Below are 15,241 nucleotides of genomic sequence, written 5' to 3'. Positions count from 1 at the left end.
AAGTGTGGGCGGTAGGGGGAGCCTCTTTGACCACCTCTGTTTGCTTTGTAGATTGCTCCTCCCGAAACTCCTGACTCCAAAGTTCGTATGGTCATCATCACTGGACCCCCGGAGGCCCAATTCAAGGTTCTCATCTTTGTTTTTCCGAGCTAGACCCGGGTGGGAGTCCCCCCGGGTGGGAGGCTGGGTGGGAATGCAGATCTGCACAACGCTTTTTAAAAATGGTTTTTATCTATTTCTTGGAGTAATCTTTTTTTAAACATTATTTTTCAAAACGTTTTTATTTATTTAGGGGAGAGAGAGAGACAGCGTGAGGGGGGGAGGGGAGGAGAGAGAGGGAGACACAGAATCTGAAGCAGGCTCCAGGCTCCGAGCCTGATGCGGGGCTCAAACTCGATAACGTTGAGATGAAGTCGAATGCTTAACCGACTGAGCCACCCAGGCGCCCCGATTTCTTTTACGTAATCTTTATACCCAGCGCGGGGCTCGAACTCACGACCCCGAGATCAAGAGTCTCCCGCTCTACCGACTGAGGCAGCCAGGCGCCCCTGCAGGATAAAGCATTGCAGTGCTGCTTCCAGTTGGGCATCACACTTAATTTCTGTTGGCTTCTGTTTCCTTCTTTACGTCTGAAGGTGAACAGGAATTCGGGACAGAAGGAAACCCTAGGGCTTGGCTTCTTCCTTGGGCTTTGCCTTAGTTACATCAAAGGAAGACCTTTGATGCCAAATTTCCTTCTCTGCTTTGTATCCATCGCTAAGTGCCTGCACTTCTGGTCACATAGCCCAAGAGCCGACAGTGAGCACATCCTGACCGAGGCAGGGATGGAGGATGGGGACAGGCTCTTTAGGCTGTGTGCAGCGGCCCACAGCCTGTTCTCTGCGGCCTCGTTCAAGTCAGTGGGGTCATCCCAGACCCTGTAGGGATTTGTAGCTTATGAATTGTTCTGGGAGGTGTGGGTTCGGTTACTCTGCCCCGGCTCTCCAGTGTTACAAGCAATCAGAAGGAACAGGTCAATGCCACGACAGTGGCATTTTCGGTCACCTGGGTAGATGGTTGATCTACCCCTGGGTGGGGCCTGGGGGGCAGCAGGGGGGGACCGGACGTCTCTGTTTACCTCGCTTCCCTTTTCGTCGCGTGTATGGCCTGCTGATTAACAAGGATCTCCTCCTCTCAGGCTCAGGGAAGAATTTATGGAAAACTCAAGGAGGAGAACTTCTTTGGTCCCAAGGAGGAAGTAAAGCTGGAGACCCATATCCGGGTGCCAGCGTCAGCTGCCGGCAGGGTTATTGGCAAAGGTGGCAAAACGGTGAGCCTTGAGGGCCAGGCTGAAAGTTCTGGATCTTTGTCCTCAAACCCGACAGCTCTGCTCTGGCTGCCCTCTCCCCTACCCCGCACAACCTGAGGACTCCCGACGTGCTCCTTGACCTAATTCTCCTCCACAGCCCAGCTCTGGAGTCCTCTAGTTACCTGCTAGCGATTGGCCTCTTGTCCTTCCCTCCAGCCCCTCCCTTTCTTGATGGCGCCCTGAGCTTCTCTTCACCCCTGGCCACGCAGGTGAACGAGTTGCAGAATTTGACAGCAGCCGAGGTGGTGGTGCCCAGAGACCAGACCCCAGATGAGAACGACCAGGTCATTGTCAAGATCATCGGGCATTTCTATGCCAGCCAGGTACATGTGGCACCCCCCCCCCCCCCCCCCCCGCCTTTTGGGCGAGAGCGGCAGGAGCCCGGGGATCAGAGAGGGAGGACTCCAGATGTTGACCTCCATGGCCTGGATGAATCCGGTGGACTCTGCCTGCCTCCGGGCTGGCTCAGTTTTCTTTTAATTTGTTTTGAGAGAGCAAGAAGAGGGGCAGAGAGAGGGGAGAGAGAATCCCAAGCCATCTCTGCGCTGTCGCGTAAGCCTGAGGTGGGGCTCGAACGCACAGGCTGTGAGACCGTGACCTGAGCCGAAATCAAGAGTCGGACACTTAACCGACCGAGCCACCCAGGCGGCCCTGGGTCATTCTTTTCTAGGTGTAGGAGTGTGACGTGTAGATGTCTTACTTCCTCTTGAGGCTGTAGGGAGAGCGGTCTGAGGATTTCATATATGATATATATCCTGTATAATAACCAGTATGTATTCTATATTCTTGGTCATCAACTAAGGGTCTTTCCTGTTGTCTAACCTTAGTGCTTCGCTAACACCTCGTGCACAGGATGAGAAAGGAAATTGGTATCACCCCCTTCCCCCGCCAAGTCTTGTTTGTGAAATAGTAATGCCAATAACAACATTCTGGATGGCCCTTCCCCAGTACAGTCCCTTGGCCTTTCTCACAATGACTTTTCCATCCCTGCTTCCAGTTCTTCCACCGTCCCATTGCAGAACTCCCTACCCCCGCCTCCAGGGAGCCGGTCGGCACTGCCCAGCATTGGGACTGACCCCAGAGTCTGCAAAGGAGAGTGGATGTCGGGGTCAAATGCCCTGTACTTCGAAAAGTCAGGCAAAGGATGACCGGAAGGGAGTGAGGTTTTCCTAATATCCTCCAGTGTTGGAACCGGAAGGGGTACGGAGGCCTTTGGACGCAACCAACCCCTTCCTCTTAGAGGACAGACGTTTCACAGCAGGCTTGTGGCCCGACCGACACTGTCTAAGGCAGTACAGGGGCCGGGAATCCGGGCTCTTGGTTCCCAGTGTGGTGTGGCTGTGCAGCAGCAGGAACGTGGGTTCTGGAGGCAGAGGCCTTGGAACTCAAACCCCCTTTGCGTGGTCTGCTGCGCCGTATGGCTTTGGCTAACTTTTCTGGGACCGTCTTTTGAGAAGTATTAACGGTAGCGTCTGTGGCCGAGTCTGCTGCACCAAGCACTATTCTGTGTGGTTTACATATATTAACTCGTGTAAGCCCCCCGATAGCCTCATTTTATGGATGGGGGTGTGAGCTTAAGAGGGTAAAGCACGTACGCAAGGATGCACAGGGCCAGGAGGTTTTCAGTAGCGAAGCGGGGATGGTTTTCATCTGTTAGGATGAGGAGTAGAGAGAAGAGCTACGTAAGCCGTCCGCTCGGGGCTGACCGAGTAGGAAGTGATCTAAAAAAAGGGAGTCCACCGTCTCGCCTCAACCTAGACCACCTTTCTGTTTAACCAAGAAACCAAGCACGCTGTGGGTGGGAGGACATGATCCTGGCGACCGGTTCCGGGCGTCGCATTGTGCTGTTGATTCCCCTCGTGGAACCGTGTTCTTGGGGACGGTGCCTTTGAGAAAGGGAGGGGAGAGGCACCGATCCATCTTGTACGGTGGGGCTTCGGTGTCACTGCTGGTTTCTAAATCCGTCTCTGGACGTTTCGTTCTCTCTCCTGGGAACGTCGACGTGTGTGGTGGGGCTGTGGTCAGTGGGGAGGAGGTCTCCGAAGTGTATGACCCTCCGAGGGAGGGAGGCGACTCCAGGAGGTTGATTCGGGGTTCCGCGGTACGTGTGGCAACTTTGTTAACCGGAGGCCCTCACTCCTGCCGCTCGTCTGTTTTTTCCTACAGATGGCCCAGCGGAAGATACGAGACATCCTGGCCCAAGTGAAACAGCTGCACCAAAAGGGACAGAGTAACCAGGCCCAGGCACGGAGGAAGTGACCAGCCCCTTCCCTTCGCGGCAACTCAAGGACAACGGGCTGAAGTCGAGAGCGCGTTCTCCCCAGCAGGCCTGAGAATGAGTGGGAATCAGGGACCCTTTGGGCCGGGATGGAGACCAGGTTTGCCCGCTTGGCTTGAGGAAAGACGTTCCAGTGAGGAACCCTGATCCCTCGGCCCCACACGCCCAACCAATTGGCCCGACACTGCCCGCCCCTCAGGGTGTCACCGTGGAAATTCTAGCTCAGGGTGCTTTTAAACGTGGATTGTTGAAGTAAGTTCTCCAGGTCCCACCAAGAGAGTGGGTCAGGCCCCAGTGGGAAGAGAAATAAAATTTCCTTCAGGTTTTTAAATCATGCAGAGGGGTGTTTTAATCAGCCTCAAAGGATGGTTTGCTTCTCAACCCGAAAATCCTTCCAGCCTTCTCCTACTTGGTTCGTTGATTAAAATACCTCTACTCTCGTGCCCTGACATAACCTCTTCCTATATAGCCTCTTCCTGAAGTCACGCTAATTGCTTTATCTGTACTGCTACCAGAAAAGGTGGGAACCAATGCATTGTTTTGCTTACGTTGTTGACTCAGAGGAGAAGACACACCAGCATCCTATAGTTTAAGCCCACTCCTTCCCTAACCGACCAGTAGGAACAGCAAGGAATAAAGAATGGGGGAGAGATGTGATTAAACTATATAGTAATCCACGTTTAAAAGGAGTGCCCTTATGGCCGATCTAGTCCAGATCGCCATCTTGAAAAATTGGCGCGATGAACATGTTCTCCACTCTGTCGGGACTTCCCCACCGAGATTCCCTGCCCCATTCACGTCCTTCTCCCCATCTAGGTGCACATGGGCGGTAGTGAATGCTCGGCAGGGTAGGGGCTGACCACTGTACTGTCCCTGATTCCCACCATTCTCAGGCAGATTTTATATTTTTTTAAAGTCTATTTTAATGATTGGATATGAGCACTGGGAAGGGGACGTAACTCCCCTTGATAAAGTCTCAGTTCCATGGAGGACTTGAGTGGCCCCAAAGGCTGCCACTGTGCCCTCACTCCAGCCCGTGTGCTCCTATAAGGGCTGGTTCCCAGAGGCAGGGGTTGCGGGGCACTCCCCCGCCACGGCACTGTTCCCTTGGTGGAGGTGGGATGTGGAACCCAACCCCGAGCTCCCGGTAAAGCTGAAGTCCACCATCTGGCGTACGTTACGAATATTCAGTAAATGGGAGAGTATTTGCTTCTGTCGTTATCCCAGAGGCATATTTAACCGATGGCTTCTGCCTCCGTGAATCATCGGCATGACAAAAGTTGTGCCTAAAAAACAAAGTTCAAAATACCAGCAACCTTATGCACAAAGGGGTAAATAAGCTTAATTTATTAATTTAGCAGGCTCAGTAAGATCCCGTTGGAAGTTCAGCCCTTGTGGAAGACAGCAGCCATCAGTTGAATGAGGTTGGGCCTCCCCTCCTGATATACTGATTGTCAACGCATATCAGCCAGGTGGTGCACTTTAGTTAGCTACCTTGGACAATGCTATCAAGTGTGCTGGGAAGGGAGGAAGGCCTCTCTGCATGTGGAAAAGCCCATGCGTGGAGTCCCCTCCTTCCGACACTGCAACAACAACAGTAGTAACAACGAGACAACCATGACACGTGGGCGGAGTCAGTCAGGTAATGCTGTGCGCGAAGTAAACTACCTCAAGGTATGAAGTTACCTCAGCAATTACTTTCCTTTTTGTTCCCCCCACCTTTTTTTAACCTTTTTTTTTTCTTTGCGGCTTGCTGATATTTTATATAAAAAAAAAGAAAAGCAAAGCAAAAGAGAAGCTGATAGTCTTGAATATTTTATTTTTTTAATGAAAAGAAAAAAAAAACGAGAAAGTTATGTTTCATAATTTCTTACAACATGAGCCAGTGTAAGCCTTTAGGATCTCTCTATGGAGAACAGGCCCTATGGGAAGGGCAGCAGGGGCTGGCTCTTTGGGAGGAGGCTGGGGCTCAGCGGCCCAAGGTGGAGAGAGCCCGGGGTGAGGCCCTGATCTCTGACCCCCAGATTCCTAAGCCACTGGCCTCTCCTGGGAAATCCCGCCTGCTGGGGATTCAGAGACCTAGCAGAGCTGTGGGCCTCCAGCGGCCAAACGGCCGGCCCCAGCCACCTGCTCATGGCGTCTCCTCTCTCCCTTTTTGGTTAAAGGGCATCCCAGCCAGTTCTCCCCACCAGTGGTGCTGTTGAGATATTTTTAAATAATTGCCTCCGTTTTATCGAGGAGTGAAATAATATCTAAAAAGTATACCCACTTAAAAAAAAACAAAAACAAAAACCCCTCTATTTCTCTTTCTAGAAGTATGGGAGCCAAGATTCCGTTGGTGGAAGAGACACAGCTGCTCTCTTACCCTCAGAGAGGTCCACCTGGTTTGTCATTGCAGTCTTTGCTTTTTTTTGGTGGTGTTTTCATTTCAGTCCCATCTGGCTGTTCCCTTGGGTCTGCGTCAACAGACCCAAGGAGCAGACAGACGCTCAGATGATTGCCCCTTCGTCTCCTGTCATCTTTAGATTGATCTGATTGGTTCTAACAGTGGACCCAAACCTAAAGGAATTCTTGATTTAGGGTGGTGGGTGCAAGAAGCAGTGGGGGGGGGGGGGGTATGGGAATGTGACTGGGGACAGGTTCCTGCCTCGCTCGTGTCTTATCCTTGCGTCCCCATGACATTCCTTTACAACCTCCAGAGCTGTCTACCCCAAAGAGAGGAAGAAGCAGGAGAGCATTTAGGGGCGATATCAGGCCTATGTAATTGAGCTTCCCACCTGCCCTAACCACAAAAAAAAGGGTCTCCCAACTTCCATCTCTGGCTCTGTATGCTTTAGCCCAAAATGAAGCAGATAACGTTCAGACATCGGCCATTTGGTGATTTAAGGCGAATTTCCAGCAGCAAGCATGCTTTAATATCCGGTTCAAACTACCAGCAGAAAAACAAAAAACAAAAACCAACAAACAAAAAAACCACCCACAGTACCTGAAATGTGATTGTTGCAGTGTTCAGTTTCCTTGGGATCCTGCTCCCGTCACACCTTAAGCCCACGTCCTTTTCCTTTGGCTGGTTCAGCTCCCGGAAGAGACCAGGAAGTGTGGCAAGGGGCTGTCAGACTTAGTTGAATTAGGCACAGCTTCCACCCATCGCTGACATTTGCCCAGCAGGAAAGTTGTGAAAGTTACCCTATCAGAAGCAGAAGGAATATGGTTTGGTGGTTAAAGTTTAGCGGGATAGAGGGACCTGTCTTGGTGGGCCCGCCTTTGACCCTTAGGCTAGGTCTTGGGGCAGTGCCTCGCCCTCCTGCACATCACCTCCATTTCCCCGTCCTTGGCGAGATAAGTCAACGTGGAAAGCACTTGGGAGATTTGGATGATCAGAGAAAAGTGACTTTTAGAAAACCACTTCTATACTGAAGAGAGAGAGAGAGAGAGATATATATGTGTGTGTGTGTGTGCGCTACATATATATTTTTAAGAAAGGACCATCTCTTTAGGATATATTTTTTATTCTGTGGAACACACAAAAAAACCAAAATGGTTTGATTCACTTAACTTCAAAGCTGCATCTGACAGTTACACCCGGATGGCTTTAATCCCCTCTAGGGTCTGGTTGCCTTTTGCAGTTTGGGTTGTGGACTCGGCTCCCCAGAAGGGTCTGGGTAGGAGAGAGCCATACGTAGGGACAGAGTTTTATCCCCTGCTGCCCTTTCCTGCCCTCCCCTGGGTCCTTGTCAAGTCCTTATTCCTTTCCTGTGAGCTCTCCACCTCCGGGGGGGGGGGTGGTTGGGAGCTATTCTTAGGTATGCCTCACTATTGGCAGGAAAGACCCCATGTAAAACCCAGAGAGCACTGCGGGGAACACTCCAGGTGGCTCTGTGTCCGTTTTCCTCTGTGCCAAAGACAGACAGACAGACAGACAGGGGCTGAGAGAGGCCGTTTCTGAATCCAAGCAGTAGCCATCTTTCGACGTATACTTGGGCCCTCTGAGAGGGGCTCCTGGAAACAGTGCGAGCTAAAGACGCGTCCCTTCCCTTCTGAGGCTCCTGGGGGACGTGGGGGCGGTGCTTAACTTGCCAAGGGGTAGGGAGCTGAGAAAGGGGTCCATTGGCTCCTGGTTGCACTTTGGGGAAGGAGGGGAAGTTTGGGGCTCCTCCACGTGGGACTGCTCTCTGTCCCCTGCCCCCACTGCAGAGATAGCATGGCGAGTTCCCTTCAGGCCTGGCAGACTGGCAGCGAGGAGGGGCCTCAGTTAGCTCTCAAGGGTGCCTTCCCCTCCTCCCACCCCAGACATAACCCTCTGCCAAACTGGGAACCAGCAGTGCTATGTAACTACCTCACAGAGCCCCAGAGGGACCCCCCAGGCTTCCAGTTCACTCCGAAGCCGAAGCCGGCACCTCTAGTCCTCTAGTGTTTTACGGGGAGATCCTAGTGGCTTTGACATTCAAACCGCGCCACTGTTTTTTGCCTGTTTGTGGCAAACTGGTGGAAGGAAGACAGCACAGCCTGACCACAGTAATTGCAGGAAGATGGGAGACCTCCATGCCAGGGGACATAAAGCCATTTCCCTTCCAAACGCTCGATGACGTAGATGCAGAAACGTCTCTCTGGTACCCAGACTTCGAGTAACGCCAGCTGAAAGCTTCGGTTTCTTTGGATACGTAAGGCTTCTCTGTCGGGGTACAGGGCAGGGAGGAGGCCTCGTGACCGAAGGTGAAGGTAGAGGGCGAGGGCCAGATCCCAACCTTGACCCTTGGGCCCGTGCACCTCCTTGGGGCACAGCCCGATGTGGGCACCGTTTGCATGGTGTCTTAGCGTGGTTGAATCCGGACTGACGAGACATGGAAGAAGTTTTTGTTCTCTTAAACAGCAGGAAGCTCCTCGGGAGCGTGTGTTTTCGAGTTACCACAGGTGATGGATGCTACGAGTAGAAATGGATTAACTACCTCAATCCTTACAATAAGATTGGAACCGAGGGCAGGGACTCGTGCATAAGGGTATGAATCCTAGCCAGGAGAAGTGAGTTGAGGCTTGTGCCACAGAAAAGGTTTGTTCTTGAGGAACAGGCAGGCCTGCCAGGACTCCCCCCACCCCCGTCCAGGGGGCTGGGCGGTCTGGCAGTTAGGTCCCCCCCCCTTCCGCCTTCCTTGCCCGGGGGTCCAGCGTGTCACCCCTTTCCCTCCGGCTTGACCTCCGCTCACTTGCCCTAGCCTATCTCGTTGGACCAGAGAGGCTGGCTGGAGGTGAAATCCGGGGCTTCGGCCTGGAACCCATCACTCAGCCCTAGCGTCAGGAAGCCTGGGGAAGCCAGAGCTAAGACCTCTTCAACTGGGGTTTCTTTGAGATGCTCCGCCTCCGCTGTGTCCTCAGTCTTCACAGGGGGGGCGGGGGGGGGAGGGGGGGGAGGACAGTTGGCTCTAGAAGAGGTGGTGCGGGATCCTTTGTCCTGAGAGAGTCCAAGGCCCCCGGTCCTCTGGTCGCTCAGGCGTCTTTGTAGTCGGGGAGTCCACTGGGCGATCCCAGCCCCTCCCCACCCTTTAATGGACCTCCTCATAGAAGCCCCATTTCACTTTTGTTTTATCTACCTCTTAGCAAGACAATAGAGAGAAATTAGGTAGTGGCAACTCCACTTGCTTAGGTTAGGGGGGGAAAAAGATTTCTTTTTCCAAAGGAAAAAAAAAATATTACCTTAAAAATACTTTCCAAAAAATTTAAAAAACCAAAAAAAAAAAAAAAAAAAAAAGAGGGAGACATTTTCCAGTGACCACTGGATTGTTTTAATTCCCCAGACTTTTCTCTTTTTTTCCCCCGTAAATAAGTTTCACTCTTTGGCGAGTTTCTCCACTTGTTTAAGATAATGTGCTGTCCTAACTGGGACGGCGATCACAGTCTGCCCCCCCCCCCCCCCCGGCTTGTCCCACCCCTACACCCTCTTCCCACCAGTGAGTCTTACCTGCGCTCCTCCCCCTGACACCCTCCCGGCCAGGTGACTTCCGTCCCCCCAGCAAGAATAAAGACTGTGTGTGTGTGTTGGGGTGCTTAAGTCTTGACTCACCCTTTTCCCCCTGTGGGGGTTGGGAGGCCACTTGTAACACTTCCGTGTACATTTTATGTAACCCACTGCAATGTAAAGGTGTTCAAAATGAATTTCAGCAGATGATGAGTTAGCCTAATGAATAAACATCCTCTGTCGCCACTTGGATGCTCCCCTTTTCTCCAGCATCTTCCTCCTGGTCCCGGGAACCAGAATAAGTCAGAGGAGCCCCCTCCCCAATGCAAAGCGAATTCGCATCCAGTCCTGAGACCCCTCTTAACTCAGGAGAGTGGAAAGTGTGTTTATCTGGAATGCGGATCCTGGTGGCGGCCGGAAGGGGCTTCTGCATGTGACTGTGCTATCCCATTCTGTAATTCGCGGCCACTTTGAAAATTGTACCTGGCTGGAAGTCTGCCAGCCATCGCCACGGTATTTCGATTGTACCCTTTCTCCCACCCTTTAATCTGTACTTTGCTTTGTCGGGGGAGGTGGGGCAGCTGACTCAGACTTTGCGAATTTGTTCTTTTGCTGGATGGGCGCTCCAGCTTTTCCCATGAAGGTTGTTTAAGCTACAGACCACTTCATTCTGCTGTTTTCAATTTCAAAAATAAAAAGGAAACTTCTATCGAAAGCTGCGCGCGCGCGTGTGTGTGTGTCTCGTCTCGTCTCGGGCGGGGGGCGGGTGGTGGCCTTTGGGGTCTGGTAGCTGAGATGCTCAGACCTCCAGCAGCCGACTTCAGTGTTGAGAGTCCTGGTTCCCAGGGACCAGAGTCACTCAAATGCAGACGAGGCCTTTTTCTTAAATTCACCGACAGCCAACAAGGAGTGGCCTTTAGACGGTGCCTTGCTGTTAACGTCCTTTGCATGTTGGAATACGGCCTCCGCCGCATTGCAGAATCAGTGCATGTTGGTGAATCAGTGCAGAGCAGTCTCGGTGGCTCTGGAGGTCAGGAAGAGGTATTGCCCTTCCTGACCCTTGCCCCAAGAAAAACTATGCAAATGGCTTCTTCCTTCCAGGTTTCCGTCACCAGCTACCGTGACCCTGCCCTCGCCTAATTTCCTTTCCGAATGTCAGCAAGGTGGAGGGACACAACCTAGACTCCCAAGCGTGGCTCCCCGGATTCTTGGTCCAGCCCTTTCTGCCCTGACATCTTTCAGAGATGACCTGATGGTACAGGGCGATACCATGCTTAAAGAAACGTTCTAGGCCATCTGTTCAGACCTAGGGCTGTTTGGACCCTGAATAGATGGGTCTAGCGCCAGTTACGGTGTTGTGAAATCTGATGTCAAGGGGACAGCTAAGAATGGAATGATCTGTCCCTCCTCCTTATGTTCGCCCTGGGTATTGGGCAGATCTGTGAAGATTTTGCTTCCCCCCCCCCCCCCACTCCGGGACGGTGGGGAACATTTGCTAAGAATGGTTATACCTGTCTTTTCTCCTAATTCTCTTTCTCCACATCTTTTCTTTTTTTTCCCTACGTAACCCAATCTTTTTTTTTTTTTTTTTTAGTTTATTTTGAAAGAGTGAGAGTGCGAGTGAGTGGGGGAGGGCCAGAGAGCGAGAGCCGGGCGGTGGGGGGCAGGAAACGCAAGCAGGCTCTATGTTGTCAGTGCGGAGCTCGAACTCACGAACCCCGCAAGATCATGACCTGAGCCGAAACCAAGAGTGGGATGCGCAACCGACTGAGCCACCCTGGCTCCCCAAATCCAATCATGTTTACAAAAGGTTTAATTAAGGTGGATCTGGATAAGTTAAAAGTCATTAGGCTGGGTTTAGTGTTGGCGGTTATTTGTGCCCTCCCACATAAGGAGATCAATGTCGGGACATGATTTTCCAGTCTTGCTGGAAACTTCACGCAGGAGGTGAATATTTATTTGTTCCCTGCCCTGTTTCCGAAATCATTTAAGGTGGCTGAAACACGGGGATGAAGCCCTGTGGACACCTTGCTGATAACGGTCAACGTGTGTTGGGATCAACAGTGTGCTCACACCCATTTAAGGCATTCGGGGCCTTACGTGACGGCGTGTTTAACTCTCCCAACAATCCTGAAATGAATGTTACTCCCCTTTTATACACAGAACCGAAAATCAGACAGGTTATGTTACTAAAGCCGCAAAGCGTTTGATTCTAGAACCCAGACCTTTGCCAGTACAGCTAACCACCATCTCTGCAAGAGGAACCTTCGCTGGTGTAGGCGAAACATGGAAGCTACTTCTGCTGACGGTTTGCGAGAACACCCTCCTTTTCACCATCTATGTAAGTAATCAGTGGTAAATTCACAAAAGCGGCTTTTTGTATCGTCTCGTCAAATCGGTCACAACTGGCTTTGGCCTTGCCTTCCTATGCGTGCACGAGCCTGACAACTTTGGTGCCCAGTGTGGGGCCCATGAAGGTACGGTGCCCTTAAAAGACTGGAGGCTGGGGCGCCTGGGTGGCTCCGTCGGTTAAGCGTCCGACTTCAGCTCAGGTCACGATCTCGCGGTCCGTGAGTTCGAGCCCCGCGTCAGGCTCTGGGCTGATGGCTCAGAGCCTGGAGCCTGCTTCCGATTCTGTGTCTCCCTCTCTCTCTGCCCCTCCCCCGTTCATGCTCTGTCTCTCTCTGTCCCAAAAATAAAAATAAACGTTGAAAAAAAAAAATTAAAAAAAAAAAAGCTTCTCTTTAAAAAAAAAAAAAAAGAGAAAAATAAATTAAAAACATTAAAAAAAAAAAAAAAAGACTGGAGGCTGCATGGGCCAGGGTAGGGGGTACTACACGTGCCCCAGGGTCTGGTAGCTTAGCCCTCACCTAAGTCGTGGGCGAGAGGGCAGGTGTCCTACCTATTCGGGAACTGCATGGGTCAGGTTGGCGTATAGGACTTTCTGGAACCTCATGGTTAATACCACCTGTTGATAGACGTTTGGAGGTCAAGCGGCGGCGAGAGGGAGGATCGGTGCTTTCAGGTGTTCAAGGTGAGTTTGAGGCTGAGTTGATGGCCACTTAAAACCGAAAGGAAGTGTGGGGTGCCTGGATGGCTCAGTCGATCAAGCGTCCGACGTCAGATCAGGTCATGACCTCACAGCTCATGAGTTCAAGCCCTGAGTCGGATTCTGCACTGATGGCCCGGGGCCTGGAGCCTGCTTCAAACTCTGTCTCTGTCTCTCTCTTCCCCTACCCCCACCCCTGCTCCAGGGCTCATGCGTGCTATCTCTCTCTCTCAAATGTAAATAAACATTAACAAAACCCAAAAGGAAGCTCGAAGTTGTGCAAGTTGCTGCGTAATTACCACAGTGTCTGTGTTAAAACTCCCTGGTTTGTGTTTCTTTTTTTTTTTTTTTTTAAACACCTAATGGATTTGGGCAAAAAACTTGCAGGAAAGCGGTGGGGGGGGGGGGTGGTGCTGGAGGTAAAGATAAAGGAACTTTGCAACTGAAGGGTCCAGACCATTTACTGTATGAACTGTCATAACCAGGACTGAAATGTGTCACAGGCTGTACTGTGAATGTACACAAAGTGCTAGAAAATTCTTCTGGTGTCCAAAATTTTCAGTCTATGATGATATCTTTTTTTTTTTTTAATCTCTGCATAGGAAGGTTTTTATTTTTTCCATTGTACATTATATTGCTCTATTTGTCTATAATAAACATGTATAGTTATATAATATTTATTTACTTATTTATTCATTCTTTTTTATGTTTATTTTTGAGACAGGGAGACAGAGCAGGAGCAGGGGAGGGGCAGAGAGAGAGGGAGACACAGAATCGGAAGCAGGCTCCAGGCTCCCAGCTGTCGGCACAGAGCCTGGCACAGGGCTCGAACTCACGAACCAAGAGATCGTGACCTGAGTTGAAGTCGGATGCTCAACCGACTGAGCCACCCAGGCGCCCCTAATTCATTCATTCTTGAGAGAGGGAGAGAGAGTACGCGCTTGCTTGCCCATAGTGGGGGAGGGGCAGAGAGCGAGGGAGAGAGAGAATCCCAAGCACGCTCAGCGCTGTCAGTGCACGGCCAGACACGGGGCTCGAACCCCCAAATCGTGAGATAGTGACCCGAGCCGAAATCAAGAGTTGGACGCTTAACCGAACTGAGCCACCCAGGTGCCCCTTTATTTTGTATTGAGGTCAGATTGGTATATAACGTTATGTTAGTTTCAGGCGTATGGCACAGCAGAGTGACACGTGTATACTCCCTGCAAAGTGATCGCCACAGTAAGTCTAGTTGCCATTCCTTACCATACGGTTGACCCCCCCCAACCCTTTTCACCCACCCCCTCCCTCCTTTCCCTCTGATAAACACCACTGTATCCTCTGCGTCTCTGAGTTCTGTTTGTTCAGATCGGTTTTTAGATTCCACATAGAAGTGAAATCATATGTTATTTATCTTTGACGTATTTCACTTAGCTTAATGTCCTCATGGTGCATCCATGTTGTCACCAATGGCGACAACATTCTTTTCTATGGCTGAGTGGTATTCCGTTGCCGATACGGATCACATCCTCATCCATTCATCCACCAATGGACGCTTAGGTTGCTTCCGTATCTTGGCTGTTGTAAATCATGTTGCAATGAATGTAAGGATGCGTGCATCTTTTCGAGTTAGCATCTTCCCTTTCTTTGGGTAAATACCCAGAAGCGGACTTAGAATTGCTGGATCGTATGATCGATGTGCTTGTAATTTTTCGAGGAACTTCCGTATTGTTTTCCTTAGGTGGCTGCACCAATTTACATTCCCACCAGCAGCATCCAAGGGCTCCCTTTCCCCCCACATCCTCATCAACTCTTGTTATTTCTTGTCTTTATAATGATGTCTTGTTGTTTGGCAAGTTCAAGATCCCATTCTTCATGGCCTTGGCTGCCTGCCAGGGGGAGCAACCACAACCAATAATCCCAGCAACTCTCTCGAGGCCTGCCGGCCAGGGAGAGCGTCTTGAAACAGTGAGTTTCCCTGACAGTCCAGGGAAAGCGGCTGTTTTTTTACAAAGTAAAAAATCCCATGTTCCTAATTCAACATTTGTAACTCTTGGCAGAAGTTGGTGGCTTATGTGTCTTGCTGTAAAGAGGCTCTATTAGGGGCACCTGGGTGGCTCAGTCGGTGAAGCGTCCGACTTCGGCTCAGGTCACGATCTCGCGGTCCGTGAGTTCGAGCCCCGCGTCGGGCTCTGTGCTGACAGCTGGGAGCCTGGAGCCTGTTTCGGATTCTGTGTCTCCCTCTCTCTCTCTGACCCTCCCCCATTCATGCTCTGTCTCTCTCTGTCTCAAAAATCAATAAATGTTAAAAAAATTAAAAAAAAAAACAAAAAACGAGGCTCTATTAGTTTCCTAGGGAGGCTGTTACAATTCCCTCGAAGCTGGTGGCTTAAAACGGTTCCGGAGGCCGGAGGTCTGAAATCAATGTCAGTAGGTCAGTTCTGGAGACCCTTAGACCTACGCCTCTCTTCCAGCTTCCGGTGCTTGACAGCGGTCCTTGACCCTCCTTGGCCTGTAGACAAATCACTCCAGTCTCAGCCTTCATCTTCACATGGTCTTCTCTGTGGCTCTCTGTCTTTCTGTCTCCTATGAAGACAGTCGTTATTGGACTTACGGCCCACTCTCATCCAGGATGAT

At 51.0% G+C, this 15,241-nt stretch overlaps 1 protein-coding gene across 2 annotated transcripts in view; it reads left to right on the top strand.

Moving 5' to 3' along the window:
• IGF2BP1 (insulin like growth factor 2 mRNA binding protein 1) overlaps positions 1-10,291 on the top strand; it is a 47,747-nt gene extending 37,456 nt beyond the window's left edge. For both annotated transcript variants that reach the window (XM_019817742.3, XM_003996719.5), the window contains exons 12-15: positions 52-126; positions 1,178-1,309; positions 1,558-1,671; positions 3,515-10,291. In XM_019817742.3, the coding sequence (XP_019673301.1) occupies positions 52-126; positions 1,178-1,309; positions 1,558-1,671; positions 3,515-3,607 (414 nt within the window). In that variant the 3' untranslated portion in view covers positions 3,608-10,291. The remainder of the gene's footprint in view (positions 1-51; positions 127-1,177; positions 1,310-1,557; positions 1,672-3,514) is intronic.
• The last annotated feature ends 4,950 nt before the right edge of the window (positions 10,292-15,241 follow it).

Source organism: Felis catus, chromosome E1 (assembly GCF_018350175.1).
Source record: "Felis catus isolate Fca126 chromosome E1, F.catus_Fca126_mat1.0, whole genome shotgun sequence".
In the NCBI taxonomy this organism is placed as follows: Eukaryota; Metazoa; Chordata; class Mammalia; order Carnivora; family Felidae; genus Felis; species Felis catus.
This window is presented reverse-complemented; position numbering and strand designations above follow the sequence as displayed.